A 15,180-nucleotide genomic window follows, 5' to 3' on the forward strand; every position below is an offset into this window, starting at 1 on the left:
GTGGGGCTCTGGTGCTGTTTGAGTCAGCACCTTGTGTGTGTGGCCTGTGGTGGCGGCTGGGTAGTGCTCCACCATGATCTAAAACTGTATGCCAGATGCACTGGCTTTGGGGCCTCCCAGGGGTTGCAGACCAAGGTCAACTGCTGCCTATGACCTACAGGTGGGCCACCTGTTATGAGCTACAATGACCTTCCGGTGGTTGCCAGTTATGCTGGGCTTAGAGGTGCCTGGGAAAGGTCAACCTGCAAACCGAGTCCAGTTGCCACTACGGTTGGGTTTGTGGCTGCTTAGCAACAGGTATGGGGAATGCCAAGACCAGATGCGGCTTTTTTTTTGTGGTTGGTGAACATTTGAGAAATTTTAGGGAAGCTGTCAGCATGAGCTGAAACTGGTCATTTATATAAAAAAGGCCACTGTAAGCAGCTTGGGTGGGTCCTCGATTTGGTTGGGGTGGGGTTTCAGGGAATCACCAGGGCAGGGGGGATAGTGCTGGCCACGTTGATGGAGACTCAGTTGTGGTGCCCACCTGTACCTGCAGGGGGAGGGCCAGGAAATGAACAGTGCCTTCTGCCGGCATTTCTGTCGGGGAGAAAGCTGCCCCTCCGGTGCTTGCCCCAAAGCCAGATAATTCAGTTTCTCCCTTCCTGTCCCTGTCCCCTTTCCAGCTGCTGCCCCCGGTGCTGGAGCTCTGAAAGAACGAATCTGAATGTGTCCAGTCCCAGGCCCTTTAACAGGAAGGCCTGGGACTCCAGGAGCCCTCTGCTTCACTCAGCCACAATCCCCTCTGGTTTTCACAGCAAGAAGTTATGGGAAGCCTGGACTGGTGGGGTCTGGTGTGGGGCTGGGACCCCCCACTCCTTGGGGGGATTGTGGCAGTTGTGACATCCTTCCTGGTTTGTAACCACCACATACTGGTGAGGGACCGGCCCGCGTTGCATCTCTGCCTCTCCTTCCAGTATCGATGTAGCAAGATCTTTACATCCTTAGTTGTAGGACTTTTGTTCAGCTAGACTTCAGGTGGTTCTCAGTGGCGATTGTGCTGTAGTTTAGTTGTAATTTTAATGCAGGTGTGGGAGGAGGTGAGTACTGCGTTTACCTACCCCAGCCTTTGGACTATGGGACTTGCAGCTGCACTCCTGATTTCCAGGGAAGAGAGAGGGGCTAGAGGTTGAATCAGTCATCAATGACCAATTAGTTAATCAGTCACGTGTGTGTCGTGAAGCCTCCATAAACGCCCAGAAGGTTGGGGTTCGGAGAGCTTCTGGGCTGGTGAACAGGTGCGGGTGCTGTGAAGGTGGTGCCCAGAGGGTGGTGCTCCTTCCCCACACCTGGCCCTACTCATCTCTCCTGCCTGGCTGTTCCTGAGTTGTATCCTCCTACAATAGACGAGAGACCTAGTAAGTGCAATGTTTCCCTGAGTTCTGTGAGCCCAATCTAGCAAATCAACAGGGGAGCATTGGATCCTCCATCCCAGAGCCCTTCACATGTGGAATCTGATGCAGTCTTTGGGGAGACAATGTCAGAATTGAATTTAATCCTAAAACACCCCATTGATGCCCAAGAATTGCTGTTTGGTGTGGGAACACCCCCCCCCCCGTCTCTCACACACACACACACACACACACACACACACATTACACTTGGGTATAGAACCTTTTACAGCTGCAGTCAGATGTAGCTCTCATCCTGTAGTAACATATGATGCCCTTGTGACCCCTGTGTTTGTATTTTACCCGGAAGAGTCTACAATAAAGCGAACAATGAGGGATGAAGCCTCTAACTCACCCAGGCTTTAGCCAAGCAAAGCCTCAGGGCGCCCCACTCCTGAACTGCTTTCTTCTCTTTCTGTTTCAGGTCTCAGTGTCCTGCTAGCTCTGTCAGGGTCAGAAGCAAAGAATTCTGGAGGTGAGCCTATGATTGTCAAAGGTAGGGGAAAGGAAATTGAGTCTGCAGCCTGCCTCCAGAAAAAGGAAGGACTCTTTTTCAAGGGAGAGAATATTAATTCCTGCACCTTCTGCCTACTCCTTGGGGCTCCCCCAAACTGCCTTTTCCTTCTCCACCATCACCATTATGACCCGCCCCCACCATTTATTTAGCTCTTGTATTGCACCAGGCTCAATACCAAGCAAATTCTATGCTTCATCTCATTCAATCCTCATGACATTCCTTCAAAGAAGTTTCTTACATTATTTCTACTTGACCAATGGCCCTCTAGAGAAGTGGCTGGCTCAAGGTCACACAGTGGTGGACGTTGGACTCTACCCTTTCTTTTCCAAGAGCCTGTGTCCCAAATCATTCTGGGATATACCATTACCTTTGCCTCATGGCTTGGATTAGGTCCTCTCAGAAGCAAAGCTGGAGATAAGGACTTATGAGAAAATAATTCATCACAAGGTGATCCTAGGAAGCACCAGCTGAAAGTGGGAAGTCAGGTGGGAAGGCAAGGAGCTGATATAGAGTCCATTATCCAGCAAGTTACATGTGGGCAGCGGGATCTTGATCCCATGGGGCTGCTGTTGGACATAGCAAGAAGCGTGCACCTGGAAGTTATTTCTCCCAATTAAACGTTGATCCCCTACTCCCTTACCCCAGCCCCTGGCACCCTCCATTCTACTCTCTCTATAAATTTAACTCCTGTAGGGACCTCACATGAGAGGAACCACACAGCATTCGTCCTTTTGTGATTAGCTTATTTACTTACCACAATGTCATCACGCTTCATCCATGTCATAGCATGTGTTGGAATTTCTATTTTTTAAAGCTGGATAATATTCTGCTGTGTGAATGGACCACATTTTGTTTATCCATTCATTTCTTGATGGACAGTTGGGTGGCTTTCATATTTTGGCTCCATGAATAATGCTGCTAGGAATGAACATAGGTATACAACTGTCTCTTCAAGACCCTCCTTTCAATTCTTTTGGCTATATACCCATGCATGGAACTGCTAGATTATAGGACAATTCTAATTTTTATTTTAGAAATTGCCATACTGGTTTCCACAAGAGCTGCACCATTTTACATTCCTACTAGCAATGCATTAGGGTTATAGTATTGCCTCATCCTATTCTCTATTTTTGATAATAAGATAACTGGGTTTTTAAATGCACTTACTCTTGTCTGTCATTGATTGAGAAAATTGCTTTGGCGGTGGGGGCAGAGAAAGCCTTGCTACCCACCATGTGGTGAGCAAAGGGGACTCTGGTGGCCGAAGAAAGACCCCAAGTAAAGCAATACAGGCGCTAGAGAAGTTCTACTGTCCAGCACAAGTGGTGTTGGTGGCAGAGGTGGGGTGCGGTTTGGGCCCGTGTGTGCAGTAGTCGGACAGGGGCCAATGGAGCTATTCCCAAGAGGACATTCTTTTGACCAGAGTCTGGTAGCTCAATGCACTCCATGAATATTTCTCGAGTAAATGAATAATCAAACAAATGAAAGAATCTTGTGTTCCCTGCAGCATTCTGTCCCTCATGCCCTGAAAAGGCCAGCTGCTTCAATGATACCTGTGTTTGTAAAGATGGGTATCAGTCCACGTCTGGGAGGAAGTACTTTACCGAATCTTATGAGAAATGTGAAGGTAGGTGTTGTAATCCACATTCACCTTGGAGTTTGGAAGGGGGCAGAGGCATCCTTCTGTGCCCCAAACCCTGGGTTATGTGTGATGCAGAGATGCAAGACTATTACAAGATAGTGCCAAAGCCCTTAGTGAAGTCCCTACCCCTGTGCATCTCCCCACTGCCATTCCGATGCGGGCTTGACGATTTGTGGTTTTTCTTTAGAGGAAGGTAGAGTTCCCAAGACCCTAGGCTTTTGAAGTCTCAAGCAGTGGTGTTTTTGTTTGCTTGTTTTTCTGAGAACTTCCCCAGGGCAAGATCATCTCTGTATGCCTAGGACAGAGAATAGTGTTCTCACACGGTAGATGCTCAATAAAAACCCATTGACCAGGAGAACATGTAAATACATATCTTGGCACTCGCCACCTACCGTGGTCTGAGTCTGACTTAGTTTTCCAGGTTTACTTCTCACCACTCCCATCTGTTCCAGCCAAAGTCCATGTTCATTTCCCCAAATTCTAAAGGTCAATTTCGATACCAAAGAAAAATGGCACTGCTGAATATCTGATTGGTGGACACTTTATTGATGGAATTTTAGGGGGAATTCAGAATGTGAAGCATACAATGGTAGGCTAGGAGTTGTTTTATTTTATTGTGGCAAATACACATGACATAAAATTTACTAGTTTAACCATTTTTAGGTGTGTCTCTCAGTGACATTAAGTACATTCACACTGTGACACAACCATGACCACCATCCATCCGCAGAACCTTTCTCATCTCCCCACATGGAAACTCTGTCCCCACGAAGCACCAACTCCCCAGCCCCTGGCTCCCACCATCTACTTTTCATTTCTGTTCATTTGTTTCCTCTCAGGGACATCCTATGTATGGAATCATGCAATACTGGATATACCTATTTTTCAACTTATTTTGAAATGGTTTTAGACCTAAATAAAAATGGCAAAAACAGCACAGTGAATTCTTTTTTCCCTTCACCTGGTTCCCTGAAGGTCAACTAAAGACAGGGCTACAGAATGATGATCAGCGCCAGGGAATGATATTAATCACAGACCCCTTTCAAGTTTCACTAGTTCTTCCCTAAGGCCCCTTTTTTCTGTTCCAAGAACCGTCCCAGAATCCCATGTTGCCTTTAATGGTCATGGCCCTTAGTCTTGTCTCATCTGGGACAGAGACTCAGTCTTTCCTTGTCTCCTGTGGTGTGATACGTAGATGGGACGTGAAACCATGTCCCATGGACCACCGTAGATGTCCTTGAGAACTTTGCCCTTTTAGCTTAAACATATACTAGAAATTACTCAAAATCAGTGCATAGAGAGTGTCCCCATTTTCTTTTGTTATAGCTCTGGGATGAGCCACAATTCATTCAACCCTCTCCTAAGTGTGGGCATCTCCGTTGTTTCCAACATCTAGGCAGTTTCTAGTCCTCGTGGCAGTGTGTCTCTAGACTACAGTCCCAGAAGTGAGACGCCTGAGAGAAGAGGTAAATCCATAGGTAGCTTGACTGGATATTCCAAATACTCCAGATTTAATTCCAGAGAGGCTGTACCAGTTTGCATTCTCACCAGCAACATGGGAGAGCACCTGTCCTTCCACAGTTTTGCCAGGAGAACACGTGGTCCAGTGATTTGATGGGTCACTGTTATCAGGTTCTGACACTCCATGTGTCTTGGGGTCTATTTCTGGACTGCTAGTCTCTTCCACTGGTCTCCCTCTTCATGCACCAGCATCTCATTGTTTTATTGAGCCTCTGCAGTACATTCTGATGTCCACCAATGTCCGGGAGGCTAGTCCCACCTTGTGGTTTTTCTGGCTATTCTTGCATGGTGATAGCAACTCATCTCATTCCATTAAATACTTGTAGATATTTTTTATTGGGACTTATTGGGTTTATAATCAAAGGAGAACTATCATCTTTATCATTTGGAGTCATTTTATGAGAGAATAGATGTTGTTCTAGGTCCATTTACGAATGACATTGGGTAGCAGAGATTCCATGGGCACGGGAAAGTGGTACAGTTCTATGAGAATGCACAGCAATGTTTCCTCTCGATTCACAGATGTTGATGAGTGTAAGACGGGGCAGGCAAAGTGCAAGCAGGAATCATATTGCAGAAATGAAATCGGAAGCTACTACTGCAGCTGTGTCCCAAATATTCCTCTCTTCAATTGGGTGGCTGGTATCTTTAAAATAAATCACCCAGATTGTTATGGTAAGAGCCTCCAATACTCTCCACCAAGAACAAGGAAGGGTGGGGGAAGACTTTGAGAGCTCCACCAACGTAAGGCCAGGGTGAGACAGTGGAGATCTGTCCTGGCCCTTGTCCTTCAACTCGTTACTGGAATCTTTTCCCAGCATCACTGCCTTATAAATTTATGTCTCTTCTCTGGGCTTCCAAAATGACATCTCTAGCCTTGGCTGGTGTGGCTCAGTGGACTGAGAGCTGGCTTACGAACAAAGGGTTGCCTGTTCGATTCCCAGTCAGGGCACATGCCTGGGTTGCAGGCCAGGTCCCCAGTAGGGGGCGATGGAGAGGCAGCTACACATTGATGTTTCTCTCCCTCTCTTTCTCCCTCCCCTCCCTCTCTCTCTAAAAATAAATAAGTAAATAAATAACCAAAGTGGCATTTCTAATTTTCTACTGGACTTCTTTACTTGTTTCTCTCTCACTCATTTTGTCTGTGTATATAGTAAAACCTGTGAGTTTGTACTGCTAGTTCCAATCCCAGTCCAGTCCTAGGGCTTGGTGTAGTTTTCCCTTTTCCCTTGTTTGTAACCTTTTTCTTCAACACTGAAAAGCCTTGTTCTCACTGTCCACAGCCTACTGGCTTATTTGTTAATTCTTAACATAATTCCCTATTTTGAGTTAGACAGATTGTATTTGATCTCTGGCACTATTGCTTACAGCTGACTTCTGGGGAATGACTAACTTCTAAATGCCTCATCCATAAGTGGGAAGAATAGTAACGGCATCCACTGTACTAGTCATGTGGTGCTGAGTCACAAGCGACCCTAAGGCTTAAAACAACACCTATTTATTGGCTCAGGGTCTGTGTAGTCTAGGAATTGAGGCATGGCTAGCCTCTGCTTCTAGGCCTCTCACAACTACAAAGACTGCACCAGGGATGCAGTCTTATCCGAAGGTTTGTCTGCTTCCAAGCTCACTCCCACGACTGGTTGGCAGGATTCAGTCCTTTGAAAGCTATTGGACTGAAAGCCTCACTTTCTTTCTGGTGATTGATGGGAGATTGCCCTCTATTCTTGGATGTATTGGCCTCTCTAGCTTGCTTTATTATGACAAGCACATGAGAATAGCAGGAAGAGAGTGTGAACAAAAGGGAAATCCTAGTCCTTTGTAACCAAACCTCAGAAATGGGACATTAACTGAAATGGGACATCTTTTCCCTTTTGCTATATTTTATTCATTAGAAATGAGTCACTGAATTGAGTCAGGGTGAGGAGAGAATTCACACACAAGGGAATGAGTTAGAGAATGTGAGGCAGGGATCACGGTGAGTCATTTCAGAAACCTTACCTTGGGTACTGGGTGAAATGCCTTCCCCCCAACTCAAGTCTACTCATAGAAACTGTGAATGTGATGTTATTTAGAAGTAGGGTCTTTGCAGATATAATCAAATCAGGATGAGGTCATAGTAGATTAGGGTGGGCCCTAAATCCAGTATGACTGATACCCTCATAAAAAGAGGGAAATTTGGCCCTGGCAGGTGTGGCTCAGTAGTTTGAGTGCCAGCCTGCAAACCAAAGGGTCACCGGTTTGATTCCCACTCAGGGCACATGCCTGGGTTGCAGGCCAGGTCCCAGTGGGGGCCACCTGAGAGGCAACCACACACTGATGTTTCTCTCCCTTTCTTTCTCCCTCCTCTCTCTAAAAATAAGTAAATAAAATTTCTCTCTAAAAATAAGTAAATAAAATCTTTTAAAACAAGAAGAGGGAAATGCGGACATAGGGACATACACACAAAGGGACATGTAACGATGGAAGTGCAGACTGAAGTCTGGCTGCCGAAAACCAGAGACAGCAGAGATTGCTGCCAACCACCAAAGGCAAGAAGCAGCAGAGAAGGACGTATCTGATAAACTTCAGAGGGACCATAGCCCTGCTGACACCTTGCTTTTGGGCTTTGAACTTCCAGAACTATGGAGAATAAATTTCCGTTTTTTAAGCCACCCAGTTTGTGGTACTTTGCTACAGCGACCCCAGGAAACAAGTACACTTTACCTATGATTGTGAAGGCATGTCAAATATTTAGTGCATTGCTAGGCACCTGAGAGAGCTCAGGTAATATGGGCTATTATGCTACACAACTCCGTTTTAGAAGCTGCTGGGTTCCTTTAAATGAAATAATGCATCTGAATGCACTTTATATATTGTGCTGTGTAGACCCGGGCAAGTGTTATTACTGTTTCTATCTTGTTAATTTCATGAACATCCATTCTTTTGGGAAACATTCTCTGTGCCCCCGATATTCTGGGGCCTCTTCTGTATACTCCCAAGTCATCTCATTCATGTATTAACATCTTGGATCTTTGTAATCACTTAATTGTTTGTCATTATTGGCTTAGTGACTCCTCACTGTCTGCAACCCCTAGAAGGGAACTCCCTTTGTCTCCATAACAGCCTCTCTCCATGAGGTTTGGCACTGTGCCTGGCTCTTAGTAGTTGCTCAATAAATACTATTGCCTGAATGATTGAAGTGGAAGTTCCATCCTAATTCTCTTTTATTCCACTGCAGCAGAATTTGGGATTTCTTACAGAGAACCTGGGAAGCATCAGGGGAAGATTCAACTTGAGGGTGTTTGGAAGAAGGGATGTGAGCCGGGGGGGGGGTGTTATTTTCAATACTTGACTTAATGGCTACTTCTCTTTCTCAGAGGACACTGGTGGGAGGACACAGTCACCCGAGAACATTTGGGTGAGTAAGGTGAAGCTAGGTTTAGGTAACAGCTCACTGGTCTTCCATGTCTCCCTGTGACTTTTAGCATACAGCAGTTCTCACACTGATTTTGTCCTCTGTGCCAGGGGGATAATATCTCAGGCAATTTTGGGGGACATTTTTGGTTGGCACAACCACAGTGTTACTGGCACCTAGTGGGTGGGCAGAGACCAGGGATGCTGCTAAACATCTTATAACGCTGAGGACAGCCTTCCACAGCCATTATCTGGCCTGACATGACAATTGAGAAGATTGAGAAGCTCTGGGAAAGGGGTTTTGGCCCAGCTTTCATTCTAAGGCCGGCATCAAGCATCTAGAACCTCTTCCATCTCCTTGCCACCTCCCATTCCCTATCTTTCTCCATAAGAGGCTCTTGTAGGTTCCAGATACCTCATTTTTAAAGCCTTCTGTTTTCATGAATACAATGAAGCTGAGGATACACCCTTCACAGGGCGACCTGTGATAAATAAGGGTCCTATCAGGTCGCTAGCACAGAGCCTAGCAGCACCTTCATGTTATTGTCTTCTGGGCTCACCCAACCACACTTACGTGTATTCCTGCTTTTTCAAGTTTATGGAAGAGTCTACCTAATTAGCTTTATTTCTTTGAAAGACAACTCTAAGGAACAATGGAAGCAAAGAGTACATCGCCAAAGAGGCTACTGAACAACTCGAAAGAATAGAATTGGCCATATGGAATCACAGTTTTACTTCTCTAGGAAAGCACAAGAATCCGGAGCTTGATATAGGTAAGAAACCTGATCATTTTTGTCATGACCAAAGGGTTCGGGAGGAGGGATCTTTTGTCGGACTGTGTGTTTATGCGACACAGACAAAGTTCACTCAAGGGATTCTTCCCAAATGCAGATCTGCTCCAGAGGCTATTTCCTTCAGATGCTAAGCTTCTTTTCGGTTAAAAAATTAAGTTTCCCCCATACCAGGTACTCCAGTACACATATTTGGTTTTTTCCCCCTTAAATATTATGTGGTAAATGTTGAGCTCCACCCGCACCCCCCACCAGTTCCAGCTCCCGGAAGCGTGACCATCCCCTTTCTCCCCCTGGGTTGGGGGGCCAGTGTGTGGTGCTCAGGACACTCTGACCCTTTCATCCCCACCAACTGGAGAAGTGGAAGGGAGTGACATCAGATCTACCTTGCCTGCAGACGATGAAATCAGCAGTAGTGGGTCTTCACAGATGGGAGTTCTCCAGCCAGGTCCTTAGGCATGAGACGTGAGCTAAGCAGGACTCGCTTCCATATGTTTCCAGTCTATGAAACCAAGAGGTGCAACGAGACCAGTGAGAAGACTGTTCTGGAAGCTGGCAATAACACGATGGGTATTGACTGCGCTGATGCTTTCAAAAGAACCACAAGAGGTACTGTGTCTAAGATGCATTCTCTTGACCTTCAGATTCTAAGCACTGGGCCAAGGTGTGGGGACTGACACAGCTTTTTAATTCCAATTCATCAAATTGTAGCTCCCTCATGAAGTGATTTGTCTTCTGTTCTCTCAGCAAGAAACGTCGCGCTTATCACTTATGGGTCTCTTGGGGATGTTCTGGATGGATCCTTTTTCAGTGACAGAAGAGGAATAGTGGACATAAAAATGAACTCTCATGTTGTGAGTGGTACCATTGGCATGGAGGAGAAAGTTTATCTGTCTAAACCTGTGTTCCTGACCTTCAAAAGCACACAGGTGAGCAAAACCCAGGGTTGGTTCTCTATGCATTAACTGAAATGGGTGTGTCATCAGGGTCCTCATAGGTATCTGAATCCAACTCTGGTCATCTAAGGTTCAGAGAACTGACAGAAAATCTTGAGGGCTCTAGAGAAGCTACTATCACATTGAAGCCTAAAAAGGCAACGGTGGGGGAAAGGGGTCAGCCCAGGGAAGGCTGAAGGTGGGGGTGCCTTGCTGGAGATGCAGATAGCCTGCAGCAGGAAAGAAGCATGGAAGAAACACCTGACCTTCTTCAGCTTCCATCCAATGATCTCTCACCAGTTCTTCTCATTGGTCCCACCAATGACAAGCAGTCTGGGCAAAGCAGCTCACAAGGGTCAGTCCGGGGGCTCTTAGATGACCGGGGCAGAGCGGAATCGGGGAGACTGAAGCCCACACAGGTGTGGCATAAAATCCTTCCCCACAGGTGTTCCGGATCATGAGGCTTTCCCATCCAGTTCCCAACCCATGAAGTTGAAATGGTCAAACCAGAAACAAAGCCACATTCATGTTATTCTCTTTCCAGCCTGGTGGTGCCAGAACTAAACATTTGTGTGTGTACTGGGAAGGATCACAGGAGGGAGGCCGCTGGTCGACGGAGGGCTGCACTCTTGTGGGCAGCAACGATTCTTACACCGTGTGCAAGTGCTCCCACCTCTCCAGCTTTGCTGTCCTCATGGCTCTTGTTCCTGAGGTACCAAGACCCATGGTCCCTTCCTGTGAATCTGATTGTGTCCAGGAGGCTGGGAGATCATCTGCTCCGTGTCTTAGAAAAAGACTCTTCATATGCGGAGTCCAGCTAACTTGGAAGGTCATTTCAGGAGGTGGCAGAAGGGGACTGGGGGAGTGAGACAGGAAAAGGATAGGAGCCATGCAGAAAGCGTCATCAAGCCAGTTCCCACTGCAGGTAACTGGAGTGCAGTGCAGTTCGTTCTAGCTGGATGTGGGAGAGGGAGCTGGGGTGTTTATACCCTACCGCCCTTCAGGTGTTAGTTGAAAAGTACACCCAGGGGACAACGATTCTCTGACACTTCCATGGGCATGGGCAGAGCAAGCTCGAGTTAGGCAAGGCCGTACTCAGACGTTGGGAAGCTGGGTTGTCAGCCCCTAGAGTGGAAAGGTCCAAGGTGATCTGGGATCAAAAACAGCTGCTCCTCCACTGGAGAGAGCTACAGCCGAACGTTCCTGGTCAGACCAGGAAAAGGGGACTATCACCAACGAAAAAGCAAAGCCTCCCGAACTTCCCAACATGTCTAGGATAACTCAGGTTTAAAGAAATTGACCTAATTTTCCCTCCTATTTCTTTTTAGCTCCCAGTTGTTGAATATTTACTATATGATAACCCTTAATCACATAATTAGTGCATGGGCTCATTTTATTCATTCAACAACTTCATGTATGAGTGCCTATTCCATGTCAGACACTGGAACAAAACAAAGAAATTCTAGTGTTCATGGAACGACTTTTGGGTTCTGTGTTTTTCGATAGGATCACCTGCCACATGTAGCTAGTGAGCACGTGAAATGTGGTTAGTATGACTGAAGACCCGAATTTTAAATTTAAGTTTATTTAAATTAAGAAGCATTGTAGAGTTCCAGTCAAGATGGTGGTGTAGATGGAGCCTGTGCCTACCTCCTTCCATGAGTGCATCAAAATTACAGCTAAATTTTAGAAAAATCATCCTGGAGAACCATCTGAAGACTAGTCAAATGGAAGTCCTATAACTAAGGATAGAAAGAACAAAGCAACCTTGAAACTGGCAGGAGAGGCAGAGACGTGAAATGGCCTGGCCCCAAACCCACATGTGCTGGTTGAGAATCCACACGGACAGCTCGGCTGAAGAGGTTCCCACCGAGGAATGAGGGGTTTGAACCGCACACTGGGCCCCCCAGCCCAGAGCACTGGTGCTGGGAAGAGGAGCCCATGAAACATTTAGTTGTGAAAATCGGTAGGGATTCTGTCTGTCCAGGTCAGACAGAAGGCTGCTCGAAACCCAAGTGTCTTATTAAAGCACCTGTGCCCAAACTCTGGCTTGCAGGCACGCATGTGGGCGGCCACCAGCCACACGTGAGGAGAAGCTGAGTAATGTGGCTCCAGGGCAGGGGCTGGAGGGGTGGCGGCCATCGTGCCTAGGCTGAGCCCACACCTGCAGGTGCAAGTCTGAACCATTACCCTGTGAACTCCACTGGCTCCACCCTGTTGATGCCTAACTTGAGTACCACCTGAGGCTCTTTAGGTGGTGGCAGGTCTTGGGGCGCTTTGTGCCTTTTGCTGAACAGCCCCAGGCCTGGTACTAGTGGAAGCCAGCCTTCGTTCTCGGTGTGGTTTTTCCCATGTGTGTGCAGGCCCAGCACAGGCAGTTACCAACCACAGATCACGTTGTAGCTCCCAACAGGAAGCCCCGGGGCTGCATTATCTATCATAGACGAGATATGGCAGCAGCCTGAGTGCCCAGCTAGAGGTTATCATGCTGAGTGATACGAGTCAGATAAAGACAGATGGCACATGATTTCACTTCCTGTGAAATCTAAAGAACAAAATAAACAAAACAAACAGACTCATAGATACAGAGGACAGACAGAGGGTTGGGGGAAGAGATTAAGTATAAACTGGCAGTTATAAAATAGTCACAGGAGATGTAAAATATAGCACAGGGAAGATAGTCAATAAAATTGTAGTAACTATGTGCAGTTTCAGGTGGGTACTAAAATTATTGAGGGGGAATACTTCATAAGTTAAAAAATGTCTAACCACTACGGTGTGCACCTGAAGCTAATATAAAGTAACACCAAATGTCAGTTGTGATTGAAATATTAAGAAAAGAAGCAGTGTTTTAAAATCTTTTTCTGTTGAACTCAATTATGTTTACTTGGTAAGGCTATATTTCACTTTTCCTATTGAAAATATAGCATCTGAATTGAGATGTGCAAAATATCCACTGATTTCAAAGGCCTGATATGGGAAAAAAGAATATCAAATATACCATTCATAATTATTTTGCACTGATTTTTGTTTGAACTGATATTTTTTGCTACATTATTATATTCAACACATTGAACTGATGTTTTCAACTATTAAAATAATGAAATTAATTTGACCTTTTTTTTTACATTTTTAAAACTATAGCTACCAGAAAAGGGAAATTACACATGTGGCTGACATTTTTATTAAATGGCACCAGCCTAGTGGTTTTGGTTTTACAACAGCCCTGCGTGGTAAATGCTCTTATGTGTGTCCTCATTTTGAAGGTGGGAACAGCAAGTGTCAGAGGGGTTCAGTCACTCATCTGAGGGACTGAACTGTGAAGACCCTGCCTCTCCATCAGGAACATAACTGCACAGTTGGAAACTATAATGGGTCCCTCCTTTGGTGGTTCATAGGCAGATCCCATTCTGGCTGTGGTCAGCTCCGTGGGGCTGAGCCTCTCTCTGCTGTGCCTCCTCCTGGCGGCCCTCACCTTCCTGCTGTGCAAAGCGATCCAGAACACCAGCACCACCCTCCACCTGCAGCTCTGCATCTGCCTCTTCCTGGCCCACCTGCTCTTCCTCACAGGGATTGATCAAACTGAGCCTGAGGTAGGTAATTTCACCAAACTTCCTTATTATTATAAACAGATACATCGTCTTGTCTTGAGGAAAGATGGGGAGAGAGGTGGTAATCAGCTGGGGGAAAATACAAGAGTCCCCATTTCAGCTTTCCTCTATAATTTTAATAAGGCCCCACTTTCAGAAGTGCCATTGAGCAAAGTTGTTGAGAGTCAGGCGGATGGTATTAGTCCACTTTACAACAGCTGCTGTAACATGTGAACTTCGAAATGCTGTGGCTTATCACACGAGTAGTTTATTTTACCCATGGGTATCAGCAGAGGGTGAGCAAACAGGTTTGAAGGGTGTCTATCCTCTGACCTCAGGCTGATGGAGACTCTTCTATCTCCCCCACACAGAGAGCTTCCAAGGTCATCCTGGGGTCCTTCCCATTTTAGCTAACTGGAAAGAGAAAAGAGTATGGCAGAGTCCCAGGAGTGAGGTTTATAGGGCCACTTCAGGAAGTGGTGCATATCACTTCCTCTCACATTCCATTGTCTAGAATTATGTCACATGGTCATGTCTAACTGCAAGGCATGCTAGGAAATGTAGTCTCTGGCTGGGAAGTCATTTCTTAGAGACAAAATTGTAATCTTCAGTAGAATTGATGGAGGATTATACTTCGGGTGGACAATGTCCTTGCCATGCAATCTGCAGTTAAACTCAGCTCTTTGTTCTACTTGCTAAATGACTTTGTTGAAGTGACTTCCCCTTTTTAAACATCCTCTCTAAAACAGGGACATCATCATAGAGCTCTAGTAAGGGCTTAGCAAGATAAAACATAATTTGGATTAGTCACTCAGAACAATATTAGCTTTTTTAAAATAAAAATTCTATTTATTTTTCAACAGAGGCAAAGGGAGGGAGAAACATCCCCGTGTGGTTGCTTCTTGCGCATCCCCTACTGGGGACCTGGCCTGCAACCCAGGCATGCGCCCTAACTGGAATTGAACCAGTGACCCTTTGGTTCACAGGCCAGCCCTCAGTCCACTGAGCCACACAAGCCAGGGCACAATATCAGCTCTTATTTTCATCATGATCACGATTATGATCATCATTGTATTTTCACACCTAGGAAGAATTGATACCAGATGATCTCCAAGGTTCTTTTTAACCCTGAAAGACTGCGATCTACCCATTAGAAGGTTATAAAAGCACTACTTTTTCCCCCTAAAAGGAAGTAATGTGCTATGGTTAAGAATAAATATGGCCTATGCCAAAATTTTGGATTTCAAATACTTTTTGTTAACCAGTATGATCTTTGGAACAATTTTAACTTCTTTGGCCCTTAGTCTCTTCACTTCAAAATGTGCAGAAGTTGGCCAACTACAGCACTCAGGTCAATTCTG

At 45.9% G+C, this 15,180-nt stretch overlaps 1 protein-coding gene and 1 long non-coding RNA gene across 2 annotated transcripts in view; one reads left to right on the top strand and one right to left on the bottom strand.

The window, feature by feature from the left end:
- The window catches only part of LOC118984573 (putative adhesion G protein-coupled receptor E4P), a 32,341-nt gene that overhangs the window by 6,422 nt on the left and 10,739 nt on the right, over positions 1 to 15,180 (top strand). The window contains exons 3-11 of the mRNA XM_037042722.1: positions 1,855 to 1,905; positions 3,455 to 3,574; positions 5,633 to 5,785; positions 8,467 to 8,507; positions 9,141 to 9,276; positions 9,796 to 9,903; positions 10,042 to 10,223; positions 10,774 to 10,941; positions 13,628 to 13,822. Of these exons, the coding sequence (XP_036898617.1) occupies positions 1,855 to 1,905; positions 3,455 to 3,574; positions 5,633 to 5,785; positions 8,467 to 8,507; positions 9,141 to 9,276; positions 9,796 to 9,903; positions 10,042 to 10,223; positions 10,774 to 10,941; positions 13,628 to 13,822 (1,154 nt within the window). The remainder of the gene's footprint in view (positions 1 to 1,854; positions 1,906 to 3,454; positions 3,575 to 5,632; positions 5,786 to 8,466; positions 8,508 to 9,140; positions 9,277 to 9,795; positions 9,904 to 10,041; positions 10,224 to 10,773; positions 10,942 to 13,627; positions 13,823 to 15,180) is intronic.
- Positions 1,111 to 14,274, bottom strand: LOC118984574 (uncharacterized). Its single transcript, XR_005065941.1, has 4 exons — positions 14,097 to 14,274; positions 9,681 to 9,796; positions 1,786 to 1,911; positions 1,111 to 1,376 (listed from the first exon to the last, which is right to left on the bottom strand). It is a non-coding gene; the product is annotated as an uncharacterized LOC118984574 (long non-coding RNA).

The sequence above is a fragment of the Sturnira hondurensis genome, unplaced genomic scaffold (assembly GCF_014824575.4).
Source record: "Sturnira hondurensis isolate 20B ecotype Veracruz unplaced genomic scaffold, ASM1482457v3 Scaffold0003693, whole genome shotgun sequence".
NCBI lineage: Eukaryota > Metazoa > Chordata > Mammalia > Chiroptera > Phyllostomidae > Sturnira > Sturnira hondurensis.